Source organism: Haliotis cracherodii, unplaced genomic scaffold (genome assembly GCF_022045235.1).
Source record: "Haliotis cracherodii isolate W230 unplaced genomic scaffold, xgHalCrac1.p SCAF_19, whole genome shotgun sequence".
Taxonomy (NCBI): Eukaryota; Metazoa; Mollusca; class Gastropoda; order Lepetellida; family Haliotidae; genus Haliotis; species Haliotis cracherodii.
Window position 1 is genome coordinate 4,396,284 of NW_027266274.1, and position 12,579 is coordinate 4,408,862.

The 12,579-nt window shown below is 38.7% G+C and overlaps 2 protein-coding genes across 4 annotated transcripts; one reads left to right on the forward strand and one right to left on the reverse strand.

The window, feature by feature from the left end:
• Positions 1-511: 511 nt before the first annotated feature.
• Positions 512-4,165, reverse strand: LOC139466698 (C-signal-like). Of its 2 annotated transcripts, none has more exons than XM_071248329.1 (3): positions 4,017-4,165; positions 1,880-2,263; positions 512-913 (listed from the first exon to the last, which is right to left on the reverse strand). In XM_071248329.1, the coding sequence occupies exons 2-3, from the start codon at positions 2,241-2,243 to the stop codon at positions 513-515; spliced, it is 765 nt and encodes a 254-aa protein (XP_071104430.1). In that variant the 5' UTR covers positions 2,244-2,263; positions 4,017-4,165; the 3' UTR covers position 512. The 2 variants fall into 2 exon arrangements, with proteins under 2 accessions (XP_071104430.1, XP_071104431.1); XM_071248330.1 differs by lacking the exon at positions 4,017-4,165 and adding an exon at positions 3,061-3,071.
• LOC139466699 (uncharacterized) lies at positions 3,829-11,347 on the forward strand. Of its 2 annotated transcripts, none has more exons than XM_071248331.1 (4): positions 3,829-3,867; positions 4,911-5,028; positions 6,939-7,047; positions 7,679-11,347. In XM_071248331.1, the coding sequence occupies exons 1-4, from the start codon at positions 3,840-3,842 to the stop codon at positions 7,787-7,789; spliced, it is 366 nt and encodes a 121-aa protein (XP_071104432.1). In that variant the 5' UTR covers positions 3,829-3,839; the 3' UTR covers positions 7,790-11,347. The 2 variants fall into 2 exon arrangements, with proteins under 2 accessions (XP_071104432.1, XP_071104433.1); XM_071248332.1 differs by lacking the exon at positions 3,829-3,867 and adding an exon at positions 4,303-4,393.
• Positions 11,348-12,579: the final 1,232 nt, after the last annotated feature.

Here is a 12,579-nt window from a genome sequence, read left to right on the forward strand (position 1 = left end):
GTGTGGATTGATGTTCATGATGTCAATCACTGGATTGTCTGGTTCAGACTCGATTATTTGCACAGACCGCCTTCATATAGCTGGAAAAGCAAAACTTACCTTGCATCACATGTGACTTACTTGTGCATCATTTCTGACTTTCCTTGCATATTTTACAGACAGACAGTTAGATAATAGATACAAACTGCCCACAGCTACTGTTAAACACAACTTACTCATCTGCTAGGGGTGCAGTGTTAGCATAGTGGTTAAAGTGCTCGCTTATCATGCTGAAGGCTCGGTTTGATTCCCAATGTGACAATTGGGGAAGGCAGTTTCTGGTGTCTCCGCTATGATATTGCTAGAATATTATTAATAGTAATTAACATCCAATTCACTCATCTCTTATCACACAAAGTAATATCATTTCTTCAAATGGTTCACATGTAATGACACAATAGATTGGAGTCTTTTATTTTCATTAGTCGGAAAAGGATTTTTGGACAAATGCAAATTGAATTTTCCTTCCATTTTCACCATGGTATTACATCTCCGTTGGTTGAGTGAAGTAGACCAACTGAGTTTTCATTGAATGATGCAAGCGTCTGCAAAAGCTTTCTTATGCACTCCTCAACCGAGATTGGTGCATCAGAACCTCCCATATTCGTCCTAACATGACCAGGGTTCACGGCTGCCACTAAAATACCATCATTACAGAGTTCTCTCCCCATGATGTTCGTTGCCATGGTGAGGGCAGCCTTGGAGCAGATGTAGCCATACCAGGGATGCTTCATATTCTTGACACAGAATGACACGGAACTGAGTCCTGTCGACACATTGATGATGGCCGCCCGGTTACAACTGAGGGAGGACAAGCTGTTGTTGGCAGCCTTCAGAAGCAGTGGGAGGAGGTTCTTGGACACCATCATAGGTCCTGCGAGAAAACGCTCATGATAAACAGAGTACCTTAGGTACCTTAAATCAAGACAACTTCAAGATTTTATGTTTGCTCCAGACCAATTTTCTAAGAACCATACATTAGGTTAGTTCAAAGACTGCAATAATATCACATAGCTTTATATTATGTCCTGGCGTTTTTGGTTTACAACTGTTAGGCCCAAACAATTCAGGTCCGTTGGTCGAAGAAAGTAAATATACCAAAAATCCAGTTTCCAATATTATTTTGTGTATCCTCTTGGGATTCGTCATAATTCGTAGTGTTTTTGAAGTGTTTAAGATGAATGTTCAACAAGTGTTAATTATAGTATTTTATAATAGTATAATATATCTATATTGATAGCGACAATAAATGAGTTGTTTTTAGCTTTGTACCTATTTCCGGGCGGCGGAATAAAAACATTATTTTTTTCACAAATTTTTTTTTGGGATTCGGCGGATTCGTAAACCAAATTGTTTTAAAAGTCTTGCCTAAGGTTTTAAGCAAGTTCACTTGTTCCTGAGGCAAGGGAGTTAACTGACAATAAAAGTCTTAGGGACAGACTATTTCTGCAGAATTGTCTGCTGCGGCGCAGTTCGCTGTGTAAAGTTATGTTCCTTAGGCGTGCCAGGAACCTATGACGAGTGGTTGTATTCCTAGATTCTCCCTGATAATAATCCTTGGTCTATCATCAACATCACCCGTCATGCTTCAGGCTTTCCTCCCACGTTGTGCCGACACGCCGTCATATAAATAAAAAATGTTTAATTGGCGTTAGACACAACTGACTTATTTTTTTAATATTTAGTTCAACTTGCTTTTACCAGTCACACTGAAAAGTAAGTATATTATGATGCTGAGGGTATTAAGTTTGCATTGACAGTGGAGTATTTTCGCAAAATAATTTGAAAGAATTCTGGGAGACATTCTTTCAATGCGAATTATTTTAATATTAGTGCGTACCAGCCGTGTTGCAGTCGAAGTGATCCACGAGATCCTCCCTCGTCACGTCCCTCACACCAGACATTTTGGACAATATGGCGGCGTTGTTGATGAGCAAATTCAGCCCATCCTCTCCCAGCACCTGCTCAGCAGTGACCACCGCCTGCTTGATATCCTGGTCACTCCTGATGTCCAACTTGACCACAACAACTTCAGGGTGGGCAGCAGCTATGTCCCGAAGCTGACGTGCCTCGTCGTTGGTGGGGTCTAAACACGAAGCTAGGAGATGCCGCGGGGGGTGGGGCAGGTGCACGAGCTGCCGGACTAGTTCTAGGCCTATACCCCTGGAACATCCTGTTATAAACACTGACCTTGGGTTCAGCATTGCAGCCTGATTTCTGAAAACTGATATCAGCTTGACGTGACTTCATTGTCTCCGGTGTGATTGGGTATTACCTTCTTCAAGTCATCCTCGAATATCCAGTGTGTTATATCTCTATTCCGTTAGAGAATTTATAGAATGGAGATATTACACACTGGATAATAGACATGGGCGGAAACAGCTTTTTTGAAAAAGGGGGTGGGGTTGTTGTTGCACAATTAAGATCTATTTATTGTCTTAGGTGGTAATTTATACAGAAGTAAAGATTTTGTTCGAAATAAAAAAAAAGGGGGGGGGGGGGGGGGGGGGGCGCCCATGATAGAGGATGACCTTGTGTGTGACTGCCGGATACCATTGTTAGTACACGTGGCAGGAGAGGAGACGACGTTATGCCGTCTCTAAGCTGACGTGCATAGTTTTTGAATAGCGTCACACAAAGAAACATTACCACATTTCTTTGATATATATGCAAAAAGAGAAAAACATCATTTATTGCGAAATTCGACGGACGAAATATGCAGAGGCGTGTAACATTTGCATTTGAAATTAAACATTCCCAGTCACACACCGGTCGGGTGGTGTCCTTATGGAACTGAGATACAATATTCCCATTTAATATTAGGACAAATAAAGAATTTGAAACAGCCTTATCATTGGTTTCAAAAGGAAACTTGCAAATAAATTCTAGAAAGAATCTAATATAGCCACTTGAAATAGAATGACGAAATATCGCAATTATTATTGAACGAAGATAGCTGCATGTGTGGTAATACTGAAAGAGTGAAAACAAGTCATTCCGCAGATAAGGAATATTACTTACAGTTTTGAAAAAAATTGTAAAATGCGCTTTTCATGAAATAACCATTTTGGTAGCGACACACGCCATCATCGAGTTCTGATCAAGTGGGGGCGACGTATGTGGTTAAAGCGGTCGCTCGTTACGCCGAAAACCCGGGTTCGATTCTCCACATGGGTACAAAGTGTGAAGCCCATTTCTGGTGTCCCCCGTCGTGATTTTGCTGCAATATTGCTAAAAGCAAAATTTCGTGATTCTATCTCAAGGGGCGGGGACTATAAGGCTTAACTTTGTTGCATATTTCATCACAAGAGAGATGCTGGCGGATGAATATAACAAAAATCCTTGGGGACGACCATTTGTTTTCTGTTTTTGTAAAACCAGAGTAGAACAACGTTTTCACGCATGCTTGCGTGCTCACACTTGGTCCAATAGCCCTGATCAGAAATACATAATTAATTCTTACAATTTTCTTTAACGAGTAACGAGAATGGCGGTAACGCTTCGTCTGTTCAAGAAGAACGGGAACGACGTATAGCTGTTGCTGATGAACTCAAGGTTCATCTAGATCCATCTAGATCTATTTGTTTGTCTATTTGTTTTAAAAGAAAAATAGTCCGACATATATTCGACCGCTAGCTTATTGGTTGGGTCTGGATATACAATTTGTAACAAAGTATACAAAAGTATTTATTATCAAAGTAATTTCGGAAGTCATTTAAAGTTACGAGCAATGTACAAACACATTGGAAGGTTCCGAATGCCTTTGATGCAAGGGCGGGTAACTCTAAAGTATCGAGAAAATGGCGGAAGCTCGTTTACCAAACGCAGGTGAAAATAATTCTACAATCAATGGCATTTGCATCAACTGATTTTACATATTAACGTAGCAATAATACATATGCCGTAGTAATTACTAATCAAATGATATAGTATTGCATTAAATACCAAATCTGGTATCATAGACACGAAAACATTACCCGAAAAAGCCTAAAGTTTGTTACTGCCAGGGAAAGTAGAAGCGAAACAAGGAAGTTAGGTTACAACTTAGGCCTAGACTGGGGGATGAGTGGCATCGATCCTCCGGGTCTTACTTTCATTGGAAATAAATTACAAGCTCCATTAACATTAGTTGTAAAGTACTCTAAGCAAATTAAATGCGTATAACTTGATACCAACTCTTGTTAGCAACGGGTAAGCAGGGAGTTAGTTCCCTTATATTGCATCCCACAGTGCTTTGGGATACTGTACTAAATATAGGCACAACTCATCGTATATTATCAGAAATATTTGTAGTGATTAGTTGCTGAGAAGACAGAGATACAGTACTATTTATTTAATATGGCCCAGAACATAGGTAGGACTATTGGTGCACTATCTATTGACATAGCAAATGGCTTGATTACCAGTAAATATCCCCCATGGTCTTAATTATTTTACCGTTTTTGTATCCAGTAAAGGAAATTAGTCATGACAGATAATATTCCTCTGCAGATTATAGCTGTTATAGATATTGATTTTGAACCCTGTGACAGTGCCTATTCTAAATAATTTGTAGATTAAAATGCATCCAGTAAACCATATGAGTTACAGGGATACTGATGGTATGCATTATAATTCAATGATTCAAGACATTGAATCATAATTTCTTTGCACAGTTGTCATGTGGACCAGGGCCCGTTTCAACAAAGTGATCTTTGTGTTATTATTTGTACGTCTAATTATTGGAAATATGATTGGATTGTCTTGGCACTAAAATTGCTTTGTTGAATGAGACCCTGATTTACATATAACAATAGAAGTTTCTGATAAATTAGGTACATCCAGTTGCAACACTTGTTAGTAACAGTATGTAACACGATGTGCTTTGTCAGTGACCTCTGAGGAGTTGGACTTGAAGACTGTGAGAGTCGTGCTGGTGGTTGAGGGCCTAGAGGTGGGACCCCTTGGTGGCAAGAAGAATGCAGATGTCATCGTAGACTTTAAGGAAACGTGAGTTTGATATCACAGTTTGACAGCTTTTACAGTGATCATAGGCATGATTTCTTGCAGTGAAGTTCATGCATGTTTATGTCATTCATCGCCACCTTCTGTGAATATGGTTCACTGATATTGTCGTGACTTACATTTCAACGTGTTCAAACATGCATATCAAATGTTTTGTCTGAAAACATTTATATTTTGATCTGGTGAACAGGTATTTATCAAAAATTTGCAACTAAGTACATATGACAGGCAAATATATTAGGAGAAAATATTGTTTTTGTCCAGACATGGGAATTCTTTGAGTGCAGTAATTGAAAGTTAGCATTAGGCTGTTTGTCTTAATCATGTTGATTGGTCCTGTTGTCAGAGAAGTATGAGTCATCTTTTAAAACTTAAACATTACATGTATCATTAGATACATCTTCACAAGGCAAGGGCGTTAACTTACTATAAAAGTCCAGTTTCCACCCTTGCCAAACTACGCTGGACTTTCGTGGCTCGATCGTAGCGCCACCAGTGGCTATTAAGAGTTGCGTCACTTCTATGTCCCTCCTACTGATCAACTTCCACCTCTCACATCACTTGCATTTGCTTCAAACAAATTGGCTGCACCCAGTCAATACAATCTGATCGATAATCAAGATCTCTATTGTAATAAATATAGAATACTAAACGAGCTCCCGTGTAATACCAATTTTATGAAACGAGTGAATAGTTCTGGTATCTGACGAGCGAAAGCGAGTCAGATACCACAACTATTCACGAGTTTCATAAAATTGGTTTTACACGAGAGCGAGTTTAGTATTTTATTTATTACTTGTCATTTATAATGTTTTTAGAATTATACTGTTGAGTGTAAATAGGCTGACACCTACACGATCCTAATGGCATAATCCAATTGAGTTTAACAGAATAATACTTCAAATACGTCAAAAGTTGAAACGTATGAATTTAATATCATACAGTGGTCCACCTTTAGAATTCAGGCGTTTGTCCCACAAACTTATCGTAGCGCTAAGGCTATCACAACTCACATAATTTAACTTAGACCAACGACTGTCGTTGCGCTACCGTAGGATCGCCTTGTGGAACGGGGCCTTGCACCTCAAAGTTTACAATGACGTCACAATACCCGATGACATAATTTGTGGAATTTTGTTGCAAGATCCATCGGCGAAACAATGCCATGTGACGTCAGCCTAGCAACAAGGTTGCTGGGGTCATCGAGTGTGCATAAGCTCCTCCCAGTGATCTATCATCTCCACATACAATGTCGTTGAATACGCCAGGGGATGTTGAGAGCTTTCAATATTTGTTCGTGAAACGTGTTCCGAGAGTACATAAGCACGCGTTTTGGTATTACACAATGTGTAATAAAGCTGTATGTTTATTAAACGGGTGATCTCTTCACGGGCAAGTAATAAAACGCCTTACCTCATGAAGTGTATCAAATCACTTGAGCACCTTGATTGAAAACATGAAAAGATTTGGATAGTATCTGTCATCGGCCAGTTGACAGTTCACATGGTTTGCAAATCCTGCAGTCGACCGAGATCTGCACATTAAAATCCATGTTGCTTACGAAAAGGATATCTTGTTTGTTACTCGATTTGATTGGACTATGCTAAGACTAAGACTATGTAAGTCCAGCCAAACAGTAACACCCTTGCCTCGGGAAGGTGCATTATATACTGAATTAGGAAATTCGTTAATTCCTTTTTGCGCTGCCTTTCTTCAAAGACCTGAGCCCACTTGCACAAAGCTATCTTAGCACTAAGATGATCCTAACTCTCATACTTTAACCTAGGCTTACAATAGTTTAAAGATCGTTTGGTGCAAGTGGGCCCAGGGCTGAATGTCAGCCTCTGAGAATGCAGAGGTAAATACTTACTTGGGTGAAAATGTTTATCTTCCAGATCATTTTGTGTGCAAGCAGAAGTACGCAGAAAGAAGGGTATTGTGAAATACAAACAGGTTATCAAGAAGCTTCCAGGAGAAATAGACCCTGACAAATGTTCCTGCAAGGTAATGTAGCAAGATGGTTTTCAATTATTTTTTTTTGTTTATCAAAGTTTTCAGTCAAGATAAAAGACAAATTCTTTTCTGTTTTCAACATATTCAAAAGACAACAAATTTCATATGAAAATATAAACATGATAAGAAGTTGTAATGTTTGATTTTGATGTAAAGATTGCCAAAGATTGTATTTAACAACATGGAAAATGGATATTAAGGATAATCCAGTGTATTATATCTCCATTCTATTTGGAAAGTTCTTTGGACCCTAGCTTCATCATCATAGAAGTGATGTCACTATCGCTCCTGTCTCTAGTGTACAGTGAGACTCTTGTTTTAAGAGTGATTTGAATGGATGACTATTTTTAGTCGTCTGCTACTCAAATTAATGCTATACTGGCAAATGGGTCCAGTTGTTTTCCTAAAATAGAATGGTAATATGATACACTAGAATGGTAATATGATGCACAGTATAATCGAGGAGGTAGAATAATGCTATGTTCTTAAATCACCTGAATCGAAGATCATAGTGATATTATGACATGGAACAACCGTTGTGTGTCTGTCCATCTTGTCCACTGTCAGTCTGTCCACGTTTTCTCATCGAATGTGACACTGATACAAACTTACCTTTTTTCAGTTCAAGAAGGACCAGATCATCCTTGACCTCAAGAAGAAGGAGGAGTCTTCCTGGGCGGTGCAGCTCTCTTCATCAGGGCTGGAACAAGCCTCCTCTGATGAAAGTGACTAGTCTGTATTATCTCTGTGTCCCACTGCCAGATGTGTTTGGTCAGCCTGTATGTGGCCTCTGCTGTCAATCTTGTTCTATTACTGTTTTCACCATCACTTTGAGTTTATTGTAATATTTGTCCATGCTGGTTACAGAAGGTAATGTTCTGTTTGTACTGTGAGAGTATGACCCAAAGTTTTAGTGATACAAGCTAAGAGAATTAAGGCTGAAACAGCTCATTTAAGTTTTCCTGGGATATTGCAGGTTTCCTAGCATGTCATGGTTTTAAGGTACAGTTCCTTGTTTGTTAATCTTGTTTTGACAAATCAATCTTGGTTAGTTTCCATCTGTTTGAGGTTTACCAGTAGGCCTGCACCATTAATGGAATATGTGTATTTTATGAAATCAAAACCAATCTAGATTTATGTAAAAGCCAGTCTAGTCAGCTTTATTCATCAGGGGGGCGGTCGGGTGGCCTAGTGGTTAAAGCATTTGCTCGTCACGCCGAAGACCCAGGTTCGAATCCCAACATGGGTTCAATGTGTGAAGCCCATTTTTGGTGTCCCCTATTGCTGGAATATTGCTAAAAGCGGCGTAAAACCAATGTTACTCACTCACTCACTATTCATCAGGAAAATTATTTTTGCTTAATTTTAGAGGAGAGAAATGTATTGTTTAATAAAAAGGTTCATGGACTATATCTTTGTCTAGTTTACCAGTTGTACCTGTATTCATTTATGAAGAACAAAACAAAACGTCAACATGTGTTAAAGGTAAAAGTAATGTATATTTGTTTTCATGAAAGGACAATGAATTTATCTTCTGATGTGATGCTGACAGTTGATGGCTCTTGCACTGATTAGTTCAAGGGCGAACAAAGAATTAAAGATCAGTTAGCGCTGGTGGTAGATGGAGACTTATGTATGCATTCCAATAGGTAGTGTTTACTTCATTGATAAGAACCATAGCTCGAACTTTATTGTGATGAATTTAATTGATATAGAAGATATAGAAGTTTAGGAATAGATGCTCTGGACTCGGCATCAGATATATTTGGCTATGATTCACAACGTTCAATATGAAAAAAACTCTTTCAATCAATAACTCACAATTATGCATGTTGATGTAATAAAGACATATCTTACATGTGTTTGGTTTATGGATGTATTGCTGTCCTGGAGAAGGTAAAGAATACATAATGATACATCTGCACAGTTGAAATTTATTATTTTACGAGACTCAGCATTGTTTGTTTATATCCCAATTCTGTTTAACACTTTTAAAGTGCAAATGTTTATGATTTGTTTACTGTAATTGGCAGATGTGTTTACATTTGTTAGATATTGCTTTGTCCTCTTTGTAAGGTTTGAACTGTTGCTATTTAATAAATAACATTGCTATTTTAACTGTATGATTGGCATTCTAGAAGTTGGCGAATAGATATGAAAACATTTAACTTTATTGATCGATAATGGTGTAAGAATCTATGTCAAAAAGTTGCTATATGCAATAAACAATAAGTTGGTATCTATAAAGTTATATGTTTTCTTTGTTGCAAATTTTGTTTGGTCCATTTTGTTTAGAAATATAAAGAAATTATAAGAAACATAAATTATGGTAAAGTGTTTCTGAACATTTTTTTAGAATCAGCCTTTTCTTTTTTATATATTAAATTAATCAGCAGAGATTGGTGACAGGTGGGGAAATATGTTTCATATGTTTGTGTGTTAACTAATTTCTTATATCATACATCATGTACATGTTTTGTTTACTGTAGCATTTTGCGCCCTTTCTTATTGACATCCTTTAGCATTTCTTGTGACACATTATCTTCACGAGGCAAGGGAGTTAACTGACTGTAACAGTCTTGTTTCCCCCCCTTGCCGAATTAGGCTGGAATTCTGGAGTTACATATTGGCTGGACAAATGAGTCTATGTATAGTCCAATAATAAATGTGCACTGAACTAGATATCTGGTTGGTAAACAACATGGATTTCAATGTGCATTTTTCGATTGATTTGCAAAGCATGTGTACTGCCAACTGGGCGTCGACAGCTATTTTAAAGATCTTTTCATATCTTTAATGAAGGTGCTCAAATGATTTGATGCACTTTGCGAGGTAAGGCCTGTTTTATTACAATATAGATCTTGATTATTGATCAGATCGCATTGACTGGGTGTTGTGATTTTGTTTGAAGCAAATGCAAGTGATGACAATAGGGGGTCATAGAAGGGACATAACTTGTTATAGCCACTGGTGGTGCAACAATCGAGCCATGAAATTCTAGCGTAGTTCAGCCAGGGTGGAAACTGGACTTTTATGGTCAGTTAACTTCCCTGCCTCGGGAAGATGGTGACCATACATTCATGATTTAACTATTGGTTCACACAAACAGCATAATGAGGAGATGACAACAACTATTTTTAATTTCAATACCCCATGATGCATTACTCTCTGACATGTGGAATCTCCACCTGCAGGGTTCAACAACTGAAATTTTCTCAGATTGCCAACAGGACCAGTGCAATCAAAACATAAGGTGGTCACACAAATTTTGGAACAGCTAGACAGCCACAAATCATCTGTTTTAAGCGATATCACATATTTTCACATCTTGATATCACAAATACTGTTCATTCATCTATTCATGGAAATTATAAAGTAAACAAAACAAGACATCACATCTTGATATGGCAATTATTGTTTGTTAATCTATTTGGGAAGCATAAATCCTTAGTCACGTTAGAAGCATTTTAATTTTTGAATTACTGGTCCTAAATAATTATCAATAGTATTTTTCTAGTTGACCAGCATATTTGATGAACGTTGCATGTCAGTTTTGTTGATGATTGTTGAGTTTCACTTGTTGAATTACACAGGCACTGCCATTTTGATAGCATTTGCTCAACGACTAACTGTTCTAACTGTTGTCATATGTAATCAATAAATAGTCATCAGATTAGCTATACCATTTTGAAAAACTAATTTTGCAAATTTTGTAAAACTAATGACACAGAGACAATGACACAGTTTAGATAAATCACATATTTTTTTTTATGATGGGGTGATAAATGGAGTGTCTGGAGTCCTGGAGTCTCCTTTTTATTTTAGAGGCACCTTTGTAGAGCAGTTGTTTTAAGTTAATTTTTAGCCAAACATAAAGTCTGTTTTTATCAAAATTCTCCCTATCCAGCCTCAAAATGAAAACAATAAAACCATCAAAGAATGTAGAGCTTTAGATTGGTTCTTACGTTGAATTACATTAACTTTTATGTGGATGGAGCGATATTGGACCTTTTTTCATGGACTGGTAGAGTTCTTCATCAACTCTGCTTCTGTTTAGGATCTTTGTATTGTTGACCACTTTGCAAATGTTGAAAATGACAACTTTACATCACTTGTATGATGCTATTTTTCAAGTTATAATTGTATTCATTTTAAGGTTGCTGGTGGGAGAATGAGCTGTGTTGAACATATTGAATTGTGAACATACTTTGTCTTATATGCAATATGACTTGTATCACCTAGTATTTGATGTATTTTCAACAGTGAGTAAAATTTACCTTTTTGTAGTTTTTGTTCATTTTCTTGTTATTATTGTTATTTGTGAAATTGTTTTCACAAAACAATATTTGCTATATTATTGGGGAGAGGCATAGGGAAGGGGTAGGGTTTAAGTTATATAAAACAACACCGGTGACCGACTAAAGTAGAAACAAGTGGGTAGGGGCAATGTTATGTTCTCAGGTTGGGACTGTAGTAAGGCCTAGGCTAAGATGGATCTAGGGTAGGAGCTGGATTAAGGCACAAATCGATCTCAGCGCTAAGACTATAGTAAGCCTATGTTAAGGTATGAGATTTACAATCATCTTAGGGCAAAGATAGCTGTGTGTAGGTGGGCCCTGCTACAGTTTGTGGTGGGGACGGCCTGGTAAGGTATGTAGTAATGAATGATGTGTTACATCACAGTCGGCTATGTTCTAGCCAGATCACTGCGGCCTGTAAATAATCAAACCTCAGTATTATTGAAATCATTATTTGAAAGTCAGAGCAACTATCCCAGGCCCTATGACACATACAGCCAGGTCAAACATGGTAACAACCTGATTCTCCTTAGTATGCATTTGATAAGCATCTGGTACTTGTGACATATTCTGCTCCTGAATCTGAAGGGAAGGGGCTGCAGTAGGGGTCAGTGTAGGAGCTTGGTTGGGGTAGTGGATGGGTTAGGGACTTGGATTCATGCTAGGATTGGGTAGGGTCTGGTAGGGGTAAGGGTTGGGATAAGGTGTAGGGTCTAGGCAAGGGCAATAGGGACTAGAGTAGGGGCCAAGGTAAGGTGGGAACTGGGTTTTGGTCAAGGGCACTTAGAACCAAGGGCAAGGGCACTGGTAGGGACTGCTATTGGGAGCCGTGATGGGGTCAAGGTAAGGTGGGTCAAGGGTACATAGAACCTAGGGTAAGGGCTGTGCTAGGGACTGCCGTGGGGGTCAGAGTAGGGGCCAAGGTAAGGTTGGAGCTACGTTTTGGTCACGGGCACACAGAACCTAGGGTAAGGGCTGTGGTAGGGACTGGAGTAGGAGCCAAGCTAAGGTGGGTACTAGGTTTTGGTCAAGGGCACATAGAACCTAGGGTAAGGGCTATGGTAGGGACTGATGGGGTCATAGTAGGGGCGAAGGTTAGGTGGGAACTAGGTTTTGGTCAAGGGCACACAGAACCTAGGGTAAGGGCTGTGGTAGGGACTGATAGGGTCATAGTAGGGGCCAAGGTAAGGTGGGAACTAGGTTTTGGTCAAGGGCACACAGAACC